At 46.0% G+C, this 16,870-nt stretch overlaps 1 protein-coding gene across 1 annotated transcript in view; it reads left to right on the top strand.

Annotated features, from left to right (window-relative positions):
* The first annotated feature begins 1,197 nt into the window (after positions 1-1,197).
* TUBB6 (tubulin beta 6 class V) overlaps positions 1,198-16,870 on the top strand; it is a 43,489-nt gene continuing 27,816 nt past the window's right edge. Inside the window, exons 1-2 of the mRNA XM_078687598.1 lie at positions 1,198-1,502; positions 4,560-4,668. Coding sequence (XP_078543724.1) covers positions 1,446-1,502; positions 4,560-4,668 — 166 coding nt within the window. The 5' untranslated portion in view covers positions 1,198-1,445. The remainder of the gene's footprint in view (positions 1,503-4,559; positions 4,669-16,870) is intronic.

The raw sequence follows: 16,870 nt of genomic DNA, 5'->3' as shown, positions 1-16,870 counted from the left end.
CGGGCTCAGACCACACAACAAATGTTATAGATGCGACGCTGACCACGGCGACTTTTTGCATGTAGCCTGGGCATGCCCGCAGGTAAACAAGTTCTGGCAAGAGATAATGACAGCGCTTTCACAGATGCTAGCCGAACAAATACCGAATACTCCTCGGGTGTGCCTGTTAGGGATGCATAAATCAAAACCAGCAAAGAGAAGGAAGTTTCTTGCGGTGTCCCTGTTGCTAGCAAAAAGTAGAGTAGCTATCAGGTGGGGTAGCAAGCGTCCCCAAAGATTCAAGGACTCTCTGGTGGACAAGTCCTTTTGTAGGGAAACTATGGAGGTCTATGCAGAGGAACTGCCGCAAGCATCGAGACCCAAAGATTTCTGGGAACCGCTAAAACAATATCTCTTAAGCATAGTAACTGAGGACTAAAGCAAGGGGATAACGAGTGGTGATGGTTGGAGAAAGCTGATTGGGAGGTGGGCCTCCGAGGGGGGGGGAACAAAATGTACAATGAATATGCTGCGCTGGTCTATGTCTATGTAAGCAGGTTAAGACTAAATGGGTAAGATGGGATGTATGTATCATAGAGAACCCTAATGTACATTACCGGTAATCATTACACCACTGTATGATCCTATGTGTCCAGCGAGAAATGCCTGATGTAAAATGTACAGATCAAGTGTCTATTTATGTAACATACGATGTAACTCTTTGAAATACTACTGCGAACTAACATGTCAACTGGACGAAATAAATACATTTTTAAAAAAAAGATTTTTTATGATAACGAAACAACGTGCGAGTTAAAATACAGTAACATAGGAGGTAATTCAGTGTAACTGTGTTTCTTTACACACATTCCGATTCGCTCAGCCACGTGATAAGAGAGTAGGGCTATTATGTTGCTTTTATTATGAGTCCATAAATTGTGTGTAAAGCTCGGGGGTTATCATAAGTTATCAGCGCGCACTCAGTGCTGTCTGGAGGTGAGCCAGGCGTTCATTGGCTTAAGTTCAGTGTCGACACTCCGCATAAGCATGCAAGGTGTGCCGCTCGCTATGGTGAGGTCACATGAGATGCCGCAGTGTTCCTGCCCATGATCTGTTCATTGCCTGGGCGTGGGGGGTGAATGCCAGTGTGTAACGGGAACCAGCTGTATCCCACGAGTCTAGCCTTTTTAGTAAGCCACGGCTCCCACCCTCCCCTCTGACGTCACCAGGCTCGTCCTCCTGCCGGGAGGGATGGGCGGATGGACCACTCAGCTGCAGAGTGTCCCGGCACCGGGGGCAGGCTGTCCGGAGTTCAGCGGCGGGGAAGGGAGGCAGGGTGGATGCTTTGGCAGTGAAGTGGCAGAGGGTGAGGAGCCGCACAGCTGGGCGGAGGAGGGAAAGGGCAGAGTGAAAAGAAGCAGCTTCACCCGGAGCTCCCAGTGCGACAGCAGGGCACAGGCGCAGCCATGAGGGAAATAGTGCACATCCAGGCCGGCCAGTGCGGCAACCAGATCGGAACCAAGGTAAGTAGGGTAGGGGTCTGGGGAGGGGGTCCTTTGCGCTAAACTGCCTCGCCACGGAGCCACCAGAGAGGATAGCTACTTTGTTTCCTCTGGTGTACTTTCGGCTCGATGCCCTCTCGGTCCACTATCACTTTTAATGGCGACGGGAACTTTCCCTGGATCGTAGACTTCTCCCCATGCCCGACTCGATTGTGGCAATTTCCCAATTACTTTTTAACCACCAGGATGCAACCCTCTGCCCGAGTCCTCGGATACTTCCCCTGACGGAAGCCAATGGAATGCCTCCTCTATGCCTGTAGTCTCCGGGCTCCCTGGTCGCACCCTGAGCGCTGCAGCTTCGAGGCGCTAACTGCTCGTCCATTCTAGTTAATTTAGCGCCATACTTTTGGAAAAGTCTTAGAAGCACACAGAGGGGCCTGTGTTACCAGCATTGTGTGTGCGCCGTAGGACATCTCTCGTAACTCTGGCTAAAAGTTCCATGTTTGAAACTACATTCTCTCTCCAGATAATCCTTTCCACCGCAACTCTGTGAGCGAATCTCCGTGGGAGAGGTGGTTTCTGGCCCCGCGTGACACTCTTTCTGACCATAAATGTCCTTTTCGTGACCGTGCATGTACCTCTTCATGACACCCCGTGCCCTGCCCCTCTTCCAGCACCCCTTCTACATGTACGACATAACCTCTTCCCAGATTTTATGCCCTCCTCCCTGACACCTCGGTCCTCGGGCCCCGGATCCTGATCCCGCGTGACCCGCTCTGTTTGACCCGGTTCGTCCCTCGTTCTGCCCACGTGTGTCTTCTTTTACCGCCTTTTATTTAAGAGGGACATGTGCAGCTCTCAGGGCCCTGGTGTCTGCCCCATTCCATGTATAAGGGGTGGGTGTTCCCTGCACGAAGCGGGGTGACGGGACGGCTAGGCCTCAGTCTAGCGTGCGCTACACCCAGCCAGCCACGTGGTAGCAGCTGACAGGCCGCCACGCCCGAGCGAGGCATCTACAGGCTGCAGGAAAACCACGCCGATATGATCTGTGCTATTGGGTTGCGCTTTTGACAATATTCGTATTTCCAGGAACAGGTGGTATCGAGTCCACGTTGTTTGTAGTTAGACTTCATGGATGTAATGCATGTTGTGTTGCATGGAACTTGTATAGCCCAGCTGACATTCACTAAAAGTTTTTCGGAAATATGTCAAACCCACAGAGCTGGTCTTAAAGCCCTCGAGTAGCTCGTCCGTTCCAGGTTCTTTCTTCGCATTCTGATAAACGCAGACCTAATTTTAGACTTGGAGCAGCAGGACTGCTCATGCCAGAGTGTAAAAGTGAAAACCTGGAGTGAATGAACTACTTACCCATGGAATTGGAAATGTGAGCGCTCTGGCTTCGCCATCTAAACTGCAACCTATAGAAGAGCCTCAGAGGGACCACTTTTCGGCTACCCCTTTTGTGCCAGGAGGCCACTGTTGCATATCTTTTTTTTGTCACAATTTAGCCTTTTGATAACATCCACTTTAGAGACACCAACCCAATATGGAAATCTCACCCAGTTTAAGGAAGCGTGCGTTATAAAAATGACTGCCGGCCAGTGGCAACTGGTATGGACAAGGCATGGTCACAGCAGGGCACCCCTTGCTTTCATAGACATCGTAAATGCCCCCCTGTCGTTGGAGGAGGGAAGCGCTAGAAGCCAATGAGTGACAGTCAGGGTGGTAGGTGGGGTGGTCAAGTGAGAAGCAGAAGGGGGTCAGGGCACAGGGTTCGGATTTGACAGACAGGAGTCAGTGTAGTGGAGTGCCAGGCAGCTCCTGGATGCGGACAGTGACTGCCAGGCAACTCCTGGAGGCGGACAGTGACTGCCAGGCAACTCCTGGAGGCGGACAGTGACTGCCAGGCAGCTCCTGGAGGCAGATAGTGACATACCGAAAGAGCTAGGAATTGTCAGGTGCGGGGTACAGGACGTAAAAGCCAGGAGAAGGGGCATGTAGTGTAGGACAGGGCGTGAGATTCGAGCTGCAGCTAGTGACGAGACACAGCGGGGCAGTGAGCGGCAGTCAGTAGTGTGGGAAGGGGCAAAGGGAGTGAACGCTGTAGGAGCTAGAAGAAGGAGGAAAAGAGAAGGAGAATAAGAGGGGGTAGGAGTGACAGCTAGTGAATCAGTGAGTGATAGGAGAAAGTTGGTGGACTGACCGAAGTGAGGGAAAAGGGATGCAAAAGACGTGGGATGAAGGAAGTGACATCAAGGAGAAGGGACATGCAAATGACACGCGTATGAGGCCAGCATGTCTCAAGACAGAAATAAGGAAGGTGCCAGCCTGCAGTGTGCATGGGCAGTGAGTGACAGCTGCGAGGAAGTAGAAAACAAGAGCTTGCACTCGGATACAGCGAGTAATGGGGGGCTGGGGGTGGCAGAGGGTGAGCCAACGAGTGAGTGGAGAGTGGGGTGACAGATATGGGGCCGGGTGAAAGCCTGGAGTGGGAAGCCGGGAGAGACAGCAGAGGGAAGGCAGGAAGTGGCAGCGCAGACATGGAAGTCGGAGGGTGTCGGGGAGAGATACTCGGGCGGACAGGGCAGGCTGGGCGTGGCTGAGGCGTAGTGCTCTAGCTGGAATCCCACAGCTGTTGTTGCCCTCTCCCTGCCCTCTTCTCACACCCTTCGGAGATGCCAGCATGCGCTCTTTGAAAGGTGGTTCAGGACGTCTCCACGTACACCCCCCCACCTTCCTCGATGAATAAATCTCCAGTCATTCTCGGTTGCCAGCTGCTGCCCGCCCCTGTGCCCAGCGCCCCCTCCCGGACTGATTCCACAGACTGTCGGGCAGGGAGCCCCTCCCTCGACTGGAGTAAAGTTAGGCCAAACTCCGACCGTTTCTTTTCGAAGACATCATCAATCCCTCATCTAACTGGTGCACTTACACAACCCCTCCCTATAATGGCCGTTTCACATCTTGAAAAGATAACTTGCTGACGTAATTTGACAGAAGTAGTCATAAGATAAGACCACAAGAGCCGTTACAAATTCGCACAACTGACTGAGCTGTGTTTGTTCTTTCTCTCTTCCTCAGTTCTGGGAAGGAATCAGCGACGAGCATGGCATCGATCCAGCCGGAAGCTACGTCGGCGACTCCGCCCTGCAGCTGGAGAGGATCAACGTCTACTACAACGAGTCGTCCTGTAAGTTGTCTGTGCGTCACGAGGACACCCATCCGGCCCTCTAGTGCCAACAGTCCCTCCAAAATTAGTTTTATGGCATCAGAAAGGGGTCACAATCCCCTCAAAAGGTGGAAGGTATTCCACCCTCTTTAGAAACACACGACTGTTTCACCACAGGGAGGACAGGAGACAGTTTGCGTGAAGGGTTTCTGAGAGGCACTCGATGGCTCTGTTTTTTGGTGAAAACAAATCGCTGTTTTGTTTCCTTTTGTTCAGAAGCCTGGCTGAAAACTGAGTTCGGGTTCAGTCTCTCAAGAAGGGCCCGTGGTGTAGCAGGTGTAGTTGCACCGGAGCTCAGCTGAGCCCCCTGATTATTGCTGTATTTATAAGTCAGACAGCAGCCACTTGGACCCATGACTCACTGGCTACGCCACTGGAAAGGCCTAAGACTGAACGAGTGTGACCCACTCACCCCTGAAGACCTGGTCCATTCAGCCGAGCTAATGACTTAAATTATGATTCACCCAAATACCAAACCAAAGTCTAAACCTGGAGTAACCATAACCTAACTGTACATTTTACCACAACCCTTAGTCGTAATGCAATCCCAAACTTTTTTAAATTTACTAGTTTTGCATAGTGTCCACATGTCACCTTACAGGCGTTTCCAGCCCAGGATACTCAGGACTATTGGCACAAGCGAAGATAGACAGGCTTGTGTGGATTGCCGCGTGGCTAGCCAGTGGCATGAGGACCAGACAGCGTTTGGGTCCGAGTGCAAAGAAGAGGGTCCCAGACACCCTTTAAGGTGGAGAGGGATGTGCCCCTAGCCACTAACTGTACAGCCAAGTCTGAGTACCTTCCTTAAGGCTGCACAGCTATTTGTAAACATTTGAGGTTTAGCCTAAATTACGAATTTCCTAATCTAAGGTTACAGACCTAAAGCCATAGGCCAAAGAATTAACCTAACCCTGAAGTCCTCAGTCTAAGCCTACACCCTAAGTCTGGCCTAAGTATATGTCTTCAAGCCACAGCTTAATCCTTAGGCCTTAATGGACACGTATAAGCATAATTCCCTAAACCTGTAACTCTAAACTCCTAATCATAATATTTAGCTCAAAGGCTATATCATAAACCTAAGACGCAACCTTTAAGCACTGGCTGAACACATTCAATTTTGAATTATTTATTTTATTTTAAGGTTTTATAGAGCGCGAACTTGACCCGTGAGGGTATCAGAGCGCTTTACATAGTCAAACGGTAGTATAGAGCGCAGTAGATCATAGGACCTGTACATCTAAGAGCTTACAGCAATTGAGGGGTCATAAGGTAGGCAGGAGCATCCAACAATACTATACATATGGGGAAGGAGAGATTGTACAACGGGGCCTTTTACAGAGAGCAAGATACATGCAATTGGCAGGAAGTCACACGAGTACTGTACAACGTCGCAGGATGAGGCAATAGTCTCTTGGGTAGCTGAGGAGCAGGTTTAGCCAAGGAATTACACCTTATCTTTTCTGCTTAAGGCTAAAACCTGAAGGTCTGTACTAAGAAATACTATCTGAGCACATAAGCCCTAAACGCTACAGCAAAACAGACAGTGGTACCTAATATCAGGACAAGAGAAACCTGAGAATCGCTAGGGACCTGGGGCACAGCTATGGCAGTACGGACAGTGATCCCTAATATCAAACAAAGCCACGATTGTACCAAATGGTTTACTTACACGTGGAACAATTTGCAAAAAATGTCATAAAAACAGTGACACAGTGGGTGCTAGTGCAAAACGTTCTTAGTGCTCTCTTCCTATTGATACACAAACATGATAAAATGAGATAAACATGTGTGTCAAGAAAGCAAGAATAACAAGGCCTGTCAGTGCAATGAACAGAATATAATGGGACCATGTTTAAAGTAAACAACGTTTTGATTCCTCTGGGGGTGTGGGGATCATAATCAGGACTATAGGTATATGGGAACCTAAGAGCACTGAAACAGTGAAAATTAAAGGCATAACAAGGAGAGAAAGTTAGAAAAGAGGTACGTGTCAAGTTTAAATATTGTAATATTTTAATCACCTACTTACATAAAAAAGATGAAAAAAACTCTGTGAAAGGATATAGAACAGAGAAAGAAATACAAAATACAAGAGTCCCAATACGGCGAAACAAGGAAGTAGAGGTAATTATTGGGCTCACCTGTCATTAATTACATACGGTCAAAGCACCATGTTGGGTAAGGCAATGAATGATTAGAAAAAGTCACGGCCATGTTGGGTAAAGCGATGACCAGAAACAGTGGTGGCCATGATGTTTAAGGCAATGACTTAGACATACCCAGCACCACCACCATTCTTTCTGGCCACACTTCTTTCTTCATTCCTAGGGCACTTTTGAGCCTTGCTCATCATCACTTAAGTTTTACCTCTGGTCACTTTCTACATTTCCATTAAATCATATTTGCTTTAATACCTGGCCATAATGTACCCTTTTATGATCAGTGATCCCCTGATGTGATGCAGCTGTTATTTAGATTTTTTGTAATCACTGCATGCGTGGGTCATCATTTCAGCCAACATGGCTGCCATTGTTTCTGGCCTCAGTCCCTCTTTATTTCTAGGGCACTCTTTCAGTGTAGCTCTCTCAACCATTCTGATTTCGGATTCCTTGCATGCACAACTGACTGCCTGCATCCCACCAACAGCAGTAGGACTTCTTACATATTGGGGACAATTCACTACCTGATTCAGGTATGTCATTTATGATCCTCCTCACCAGCTACCTTGCCCCTCCTCCAATCCAAAGTGATTTTTCAGCTATCTGACTGGTGTCCCTTTTCCTGCACAGATCGTGCTACAGGCCTGGCCCTTGGTCATCCACATTTATTAGTCCAGCATTATGGGCCTATTCTTTGCGATCACATGTTTCCTTTGACTGCAATTAATGTCAGCTGAGCCCAATATTTGTCACTACTTCCTTGTTTGGACGAACTTGGACTCTTGCATTTTTTAATTTCTTTTTTCGGTTCTAGTTCCTCTTGACAGAGCTTTTTCATCTTTCTATGAAGGTAGGCGAGCATAATAGTTAAACCTGACGTGTCTCTTTCCTATCTTTTCCCTCCTTGGATGCCTTTAATTTTTTCTGTTTCAGCACTCCCTCGGGTTCCCCATATACTGATGATGATTTCCACAAGGATCGGAATGTGATCGACTTTACTCACAGACCCACTATATTCTGATCATTGCATTGATGGGCCGTGTTGGTCTTGTGTTCTTGATACACACTTTGAGCCTCTTTTATCACTTTTGTTATCACTTATAAGAGCACTGAGCATGTTTTGCACTTGCACCGACTGCGTCATTGCTTTTATGAATTTTTTTCACCCACTGAAAGCCATAAACAGTCCACTGAATTTTAGCCAATTATTTCAAACACATGAGTCAAAGCCTCTAAGATTAAAACGAAATTCCCAAGCCTAAACCACAAAGGCCATAACCTGAACCCTAATTCTATACCCCAAAACAAGTCTACATGTGCTTAGAAGCAGGGCAGGTCACACTTTAAGTTCACTATAGTAAGCTACTTATAGTACCATCTGAAGATGGCACCAGATTGCAACAAATGCCCTCTAAATTGGCCTACCTGTTAGGAGAGGGAGAGGGCCCAAATGGCTAACTGTCACTTGCCTAGGGCTGTAGTACTCCTTACACTGGAGCTGCCTTTTGCAGTAAAAGCCACATAAAGTAACTCATTTATGTCTAGCAGTGTATTGGGACACTGGCCGGAAGTTGGACAGTCTGCTAAGGTATCAATTCTAGACAAGTGTTTAAACTGCTTGGAGATTTGTAAACCATGTTTAGATGTTAAAAATGAGGACTTCATAGGCCTCTAGGTTTCAGAAGGCCTCTTTCGAAGATTTTTTTTAGTAGATATCAAAACGGATATGGATTAGTGACGTGAGAAACTTGAACACAACATTTTCCACCTGATTCAGGGGGTGGGAAATTTAATTGGTCTCCTGCTTGCTATTTGTACAATATAGTGCTGTCTGTAGTTTTACCTGGTTTTTGCCAGTTTTGTTCCGCATTTTTTTGTGTTTAACTTGTTTTGCTATTTGTACAGCACTCCGATACCTGGACGGGTCATGTTCACGCTTTATAAAACTCCTTCAATAAATAATACACTGGTGGATTTACTGGGGAAATAAATGCACCAGCTAAACCTGGGAAAAGTATTCTCACACAGTAATTTCGGGTGTGGAAACACCAGCCCTCTCTTAAAGGGCTGAAGTGGTGCCGTAGGGATGGCGATACAGGTGATTCCAATATAATCCAATAGATGCTAATACATTACATTGCACATGAAGACAATTCCTTGTGCCCCAGTATAGTACAATTTACAGCAATATATGTTAAGACACACCAATACAATACAATTCACAGCCATACGATTCAATGGACACCAACAGAATTCAATGCACAAAAGGGCAATGCATAAGACACTAATACAGTTCAATTCATGTAAATACAAAATGTCAAGTGTGATCAATTTGTGTTATTATGAAAATAGTCATGAGCATATTGTCAAACCATACTTTTTTTAATATAGATTCAGAATAATCAATCGAGTGCTCATGTACAGTGGAATGGCAATATTGAGTGACTCAGAAATCAGTCATTGTTCCACGGCGCTGTGAGAGCGCAGATTATGGATTTAACAGAAGGAAATCTGTCCTGATTTGGCAGGAGATTTCCATCCTGCTCCCACAAGAGTTGCTTCCATTGTTTTGCTCCGAGGCTTCAAAATAGTCCGCACAAGTGGGCCATTGTCAAAGCCTCCTTTATGTTGGTTATAGTTACAGGCACATCTTGGCGTAATAATTTGAATTTTTCCAGCTTTCCGGAGGGAATGCCTCTCCCTTTTAAGGTCTGGCCTGGACACAGCTTTAGATGTCTTGCAAGCCCTGATTTACTTAAAAACAAGCATTTGCAATGCAATAGGTCTTGCATTTGCGAGAGTTTGAGCTATTGGCATTGCAAATGACAATGCCTGTTATTTATCGTTTTTGATAATTAAAATAAATAAAAGGCATTGTCATTTACAATGCCAATAGCTCAAACTCTTGTAAATGTGAGACCTATTTCATTTAACCACTTCCGTGCTGATGATGGAACCGCTCCGTCATCAGCCGCGGTAGCGCTGTGCTGATGACGGAGCGGTTCCGTCATGGCCCGCCCGACGCACCTGCGTGGCGCTGATTTCGTGCCTGCGCGGCGCGTTCTATTGAGCGGGCGGGGCCATGACGGAACCGCTTCGTCATCAGCACAGCTCAACCGAGGCTGGTGACGGAGTGGTTCCATCACCAGCATGGGCGCGCCGCATGGCCCCCCCGCCCCCTTAGCGCTGCGGCGGAATAGCCGCCGCAGCGAAGGTGTTAAAAGAAACAGCTGTCATTGTCCCGGGCTTCTTGGAAAGTGAAAGCGCGCATGTCGTGCCTGGAGTAGGAGAAACATATTAAAGAAAATAGTGCTTGCGGACTAAATAAGATTTACTGTGTAACAACAGAAGAAAAAGGTCCAGTCCTCATGGGAGGTTACAATTGAAGACAAGGTGGTACTAAGGAGGGACTAACAAACAAACCTATTAACGAATAAGAAGCCAGCATTTACAAAGGGTAATGACACAAGCCAATGACAAATATACGCGGAGAGTGGGCGAGGCTTTAACCCATACTCTAATACAGCATGCCTCGCAGAGCAGCTGGCTCTGCGAGGCATGCTCGATCTAAAAACAAAGCTAAAATCACATAACTAAATTTGCATATATACATACATACAGGTAGAAACTTTGGGTCAGGCCTGTTTATCCATTGGTCTGTTAAATTGTCATTCACATTTTGCGTCTGCCCATCACTGCATACAGAATAGGCAATTGTAATTGTAATTGCATTTATATAGCGCTTACTACCCCTGACGAGGCGTCTAATCACTTTTTCGGCGGGTAGCACGCTACTCCGGGACCCACAGAGGATTAGTGTTGAATTAGTATAGTGAAACATGCAAGTACATTTTAAGTGGTGGATAGGTTAGTCAGTTATTTGGATTTGGAATGATAGCAGAAGGATAGAGTAGGACAAAGGTTTGTATTTATTTATCGCTCGCTTGTTGACGCATGCTATTCAGGTAGCCTATAAAGGATTAGTGGTGAATTAATATGGTGAAGTATGAGGTAATTTCAGTGGTGGATATTAGTCTGTTACTTGGAGTGAGAAGGATAGCGGATGGATAAAAGGGGAAGAAAGATTTGCATTCATATAGCACTTGTTACCCCTGATGGGTGTTGAAGCGCTTTTTTGGCGAGTAGCACGCCACTCCGCAACCCATAAAGGATTAGTGTTGAAAATTAGTATAGTATAAATATGAAGTAATTTGAGTAGTAGATATGTTATTCAGTTATTTGGGCAGTATATTAGTATAGTTCAATATGGAATATGGAATTTGAGAAGTGAACATGTTAGTCTGTTAATTTTGATAGAAAAAGGATAGTGAAGGGATAAAAGAGTGAAGGATTATTATTTTTTTTTAAAGTCAACTGATGGAAGGATCATTATATATTTGTTAGTAATAAAAGGCTGACTGTTAGGTGTAATTACAGCAGGGAGAGTGTGTCTGAGTGGGATGTAGTTATTTATGGTGTTGATTGGCGTTGTGTTAGTAATGAGTGTATTGGTTAGTGGTATAGGATAGAGTTGTGTACTGTTTGTGGGTGATGGTGGATATGTGTGGTAGTTGGGATAGTAGGGTGTGTAGATGTGGTTTGGTTGGGTTGGTGGTGCATGCTGGTACATTAATCTGTGCATAGTGTTGTGCGTGGTGTATATTTGGTGTGAGTGTGTTGCTCTGTTTGTGGTTGTGAATGGTGTGGGCTGGGTATTGCTAAATGAGAAAAAGGGCAGCATTTATGGCCCTAGTCCCGACCAGTCTCGAACAGGCCCAAACAGGCAACTACCCTTGTCCTCTCCACCCTTAACAGGCCCAAACAGGCAACTACCCTTGTCCTCTCCACCCTTAACAGGCCCAAACAGGCAACTACCCTTGTCCTCTCCACCCTTAGCCTCGACGCCCGGGCTGAGATGCCCTAAGCCTGGCCTTTTTTGTAGCCCTAGTAATCAGGTGACCCTTTCAGCCAATGGGAACCCTAGCCCTAACAATATCCAATGACAACACTAGCAATAACACCTAGAACCAATAGGAGACCAGGACCTTGCAGCCAATCTTAACCCTAGTCCAAGCACCCAATCAGTTAAAAAACCCTGATCTCTACGTCCAATAAAGGCCTTAGTCCTACCACTAGTCCGAACCCAAGTTCAAGCAGCCAATGGTACAGGTAGCCCTAGTCCCTACTTCTAATAGAAAGCCTAACCCTACTCTTAGTCCCACAACTGGTCTAACAGCCAATCACACCAGAAGCCCTAAATAGCTACTTCCAATTAAAGGTCTAACCCTAGCCTTAGTCCCACCCTACTCCCATCAACTAATAACATAGGAAGCCCGAGTCCCTACTTCCAATAGAAATCCTAACCCTAGCCCCAACCCTGCAATGACTGAATCACAGACCGAGAAACCAACCAGAACCCTCAAATACCCAACCAATTGAGGACATTAACCCTAACCCAATAGAAACACCAGATACAACCACCAATCAGTGTACACATGTGCCAACCACTAGCACACCATATGAGGTCCCAGCAACCTCAGACAAGGTTTGCTGGCCAGGGAGTTGGAAGCTGCTGTTCCCGTTCAGAATCTCCTAGGAGACAGACAGGCTCAATCCACAACTTTGGACTTCAGCAGGTAAAGGCTTCACTAACTCGAAATCTAACAATACTGTTTGAATAAAGCTTTACTCCCCCTGCTGGTCAAAAAACGAAGTGCACAGGCCCCAGTAAATACAGTTTAAACAGCTCAAAGAAGCACCCTCTGATGTAGAAAATCCCCGTTGCTGAGGGGGGGGGGGGCAGGGAGGCTGGCCTCACTGGCTTGTGAACACAAATTGGTGGCTGGGGGTGCACTGTTTGAGCACACAGGCCTAAGCACAGAGCAAATGAGAAATTTGGAGGGAAAACAGATTTGTTACCAAGGAATGAGAGGGACAAACTACAGAGCTTGGACTGCAAATCCCACAATTCAACACACTAAATGAAAGCAATCATGGGCAGGGAAAACCACACATTTAAAACACAACACAGGTGATAAAATATGCAATTACAGGCAGGCTAAAACTACAATTTTTAACTGTAACAACCACAGGCATAGACAGTAAACACAGAAAGTGAAAATCGTTTTTAAACAACTGTTTGTCTTGGGAAGAGACAGCACAATCGCACATTTCGTAATAAGTTGTGCACCTCATTGCCAGGACTGATGGAAAGCTCTCTGCTTTCATTCCTTGTTATATCTTTTTTCTACTTTTAAACGTTTTAATTGAAATTGCATATAAATGTCACAAAAGAAATAAAATTGTTGAACGCTGCCCGTATCATGAACCTGTGCGTTTGCGCAGAGCACAGCTGTGCGCCTTTTTTAATGGCATTGCACTGTCCTAAGTCCATGCATTTAACTTGGAATTTCTCTGAGTTAGTGTATGCACTGCAGACAGCACATCACCGAAATAAAGAGCAGTGGTTGCCCCTCTTTGATTTTGGGCAGTGCTTTCTGCAGCTCATGCACTAAATTGGATAAATTCCCAGAACAATGCATGTACTTTGGACACTAATCGCATAAAACAGGTGCACGGCTGTGCCCTACGTAAGCGCACGTGTTCATGATACGACCTCCGGTGCTCTAAAATTAGCTCTGGGGCTAACCACATTTGCTGGAACTCTAGCCAAAGGATTGGTTTGTTAAGCATGTGTTAACAGAAAGAAACTGTTTTTTTAAACTTTCGAATAGCTGGCATTTTTACCCTTTCAGGCTGACATACTTAGAGGCTTAGTTGTGGTGGTTAAAGGAATACTGAAGAGATTTAACTTCCAGAGGGTTCGGCCCTGGAGTGCAGCATGTGGAGTGTTTCATCAGGCGCTATAATATTGTATTACACGAGTATTTATATCGGGGAAACCCACTTGTGACAGCTCTTTAGTGCTGCATAATGAGTGCCTGTAAGGGTATTTAGGGACAGGTGTGGTGGGACAGGTGTGGTGGGTCAAGTCCGAGATTGTGTACAATACTGGAAGGACAGAGGCATTACCAAGTCTCGGCCAGCGATGAACTGGAACGATCCAATTAGGCTGTTTTGGTAGGGACTAGGGGACATATTTATGAAGGTTTTGCATTGCTCTTACACCACGCGAGGGCCACGCAACTCTTCATGTGATTTATCAAGCTACCAAGGCCACCTTATGTGGCCCTGTATGGCTTGATAAATCTAGAGTAATCAAAATGCAGCGCAAATTGCTGCGTTGCATTACCCTGCCTCAGGGAGGCGTTCCATGGGTGGAGCATGGGTGTTCCCATCCATTTACCCATGGATTTTGACGCATTCCCAGATTTACCATCAGAGGTGGACCTTGGAATGTGTCCAAATTCTATACCTTTCCAGGGGAGGCGTAACAAGGAGTAATACCTTTATTTATCTTTGTTTTTCCTCTTTCTACGTGTGCTACATTCTGTAGCATTCATAGAAAGAGGAAAATGCGTCTCGGGATGGTTTTTGTGACCGAGGGTGTCCCTGCCTGCACAAAAACAATCCTGCTAACTACACAGGCACCGTTGCAAATAATACAAGGGCGCCTTTGTAGGTGCTAGACACACAAGCACACTTCCAAATAATACAAAGGTGGCTTTGTTGGTGCTAGACACACAGCAAATAATACAAGGGTGCTTTTGTTGGTGCTAGACAGCAAAAAGTGCACCAGCACTAGGAAAGAACAGGAATGCGCTGTATAATGTTAAATACAGTGCATTCCTGCCATTCCATGCAGCGCAGCAAGGTGGCTTGCTGCGCTGCATGAAAGATTGATAAATATGACCCTAGGTAACTGTGTAAGGCAGATGGGAAGTAAGGTGTGTGACCCAGGAGAGAGTGAAACGCTTCCAACCTTTTGATCAGGGCTGTTTCTACTTCGTATGTTTTATTAAATCGCTGCAGAGTTGGACTACCAAAAGGGCTGGTAGAGTACATCTAATGATAGTAATCTTGAGATCAGCTCTCACTGAGCTAACTCTGAACGGTTAGCGACCATTGTGTGTGAGTGTGTATGTGTATAAAAAATAAATATATCTATATATGTATATCTACATATGTGTGAGGTATAGGATTTGCAGACAACAAACCCATATAAAATAAAAAAAGAGCTGACCACTGAACAAGGCAGACCTGAGATACAAATGAGGGTAATATAGCCTACACTTTCACAAGCAAAGTTCTGCCAGTCATGAACGTCCTGAAAATGTTTTCATATTTTATTAAAACATTTTTTTTGTTCTTTCAGTCTAAGTATTATCTTTTGACTAATCAAAACGCTGGAGGATCTTATTGCTGTCATGAAAGTTCTGAAGTTGTTTACATTTTAGTATTGTCACCCGCATGCTGCAATAAATAGCCTTTAAAGTGATTGCTCTCTGCTCCGGGCATTAACTCTTCTTACCACCCTCTCCAGATGGCATTACTGCAGATTTGTTTTTGTTATGAGTTCATATCAAAGGCACGCGGACTTCAATACTGGAAGGACAATTAAAAGTTGTTAGCACTTGGCAGCATGGGTGACATGAAACGACTTATGCTATATTTATTTAATTTTTATTTTATTTTTGGAGTTTTATATAGCGCTTGTTTGACCTGAGGCGTATCAGAGCGCTTTACAGCAGCATACATGTATAGAAACATAAACATTAGAATACGTGAGTAGCATCTAGAGTACTGGAGGTCACATAGATCGAGGTCCTTGACCAGATGCATAGAGATGACGCTTGAGGATAAATTGTTGCCAGGGGATATGACAAAGTACATCCTGCTTGGGCCTAGACTGGGTTCGACTACGCAGGGTGCGTTGTGGTATGTGTCTAGGGCTGGGGGTGTGTTAATCTCAAACATGGAAGATGCTTGTAGGACACTCCCCTCCTCAGCCGCCTGTCAATCTACCATTTCCTGAGTACTGTATCTGTTGTGGGTAGATGGATAGGCAGGGTAATGTGTTCTATGTGGCCCAGGAATTCCTCTCCTGTAGCTACCCTCGCCCTCCCTCCTTCTTGTTACAGTTTCCCAACTAGCCTCATCCCCGTATGAAGGGAACTGCTCTGCTGGCCTGCCCCTATGTTGTGACTGGGCGCTTCTCTCCCTCGGGCAGTTTTCCCAACCCTCCAGCAGCTCTTGGTGGTGGCCCCATCTGTAGTCCTCTAAGTTGTAGAAATTTGAAGGGTAGAAGAATGACAGAGGGAGTGGTTGGATGGTACTACCAAAATCCTCATCAGAGGCCCAGGTACAAATGTACGCGGCTGTGTTCGGGTCTCTGAAAGTGACCAGAATGCAGTCTCCCCCGATGGATTTCCTAGTATGGCCCACCCAGGTTGCCCTCCTGGTCATGGAAATATCACTGGTTGTTCCTCTCGGGAGTGGTCTATTTACAGAGAGGTGATGGATTCGAATGTGGGAGAGTTTAATTCCGGGACCCCTGCCAGTACTAAGGTATAAGGTGCAGCTTCTGGGGGGAGATTTATAAGCTTTGATCTACGGTTGGTATTTGATTGCTCTCCACTAAATTGAGGGGCACCCTTGCTGTTTAATAGTGGCAAAGCATTGTCTTTTATTGGGGGAATTGTTTTTGAAGTAGCAGTTGCTGTTTGTTGTTTTGAAATGGGGGCCTTGTTAACCTTTGGTGGTTGGGGGGTAATATTTGGCATGGGATGTAGGGGTTTGGGGGGGTTTGCGGGCGGTAGCTTATTGTTTGTTACTATAGGAGGTCCATTAGCCTTGGTGGATGTTGGACCGAGTCCATCTATTACTGCTTTTGTCACACTATTATCGGTTTTCCTTGAGTCGGCTAGTTGGACAGTTGCCTTTTCGATGTTGACTAGTCTGGCTTCGATCTTAATCAGTCTAGCCTCTAGGGGACTCAGTAGCGACCTAAGAAGTGTACCTATGTCCTCCAGTGTGATGTCATCGGAGGTAGTATCTACAGGCGCGTTGGAAGCGGGCTCTGGTGAGGTTGAAATGGCAGTTCT

Source organism: Lissotriton helveticus, chromosome 4_1 (genome assembly GCF_964261635.1).
Source record: "Lissotriton helveticus chromosome 4_1, aLisHel1.1, whole genome shotgun sequence".
NCBI lineage: Eukaryota > Metazoa > Chordata > Amphibia > Caudata > Salamandridae > Lissotriton > Lissotriton helveticus.
The sequence above is the reverse complement of the archived record's forward strand: the minus strand, read 5'-3'. Positions and strand labels throughout refer to the sequence as shown.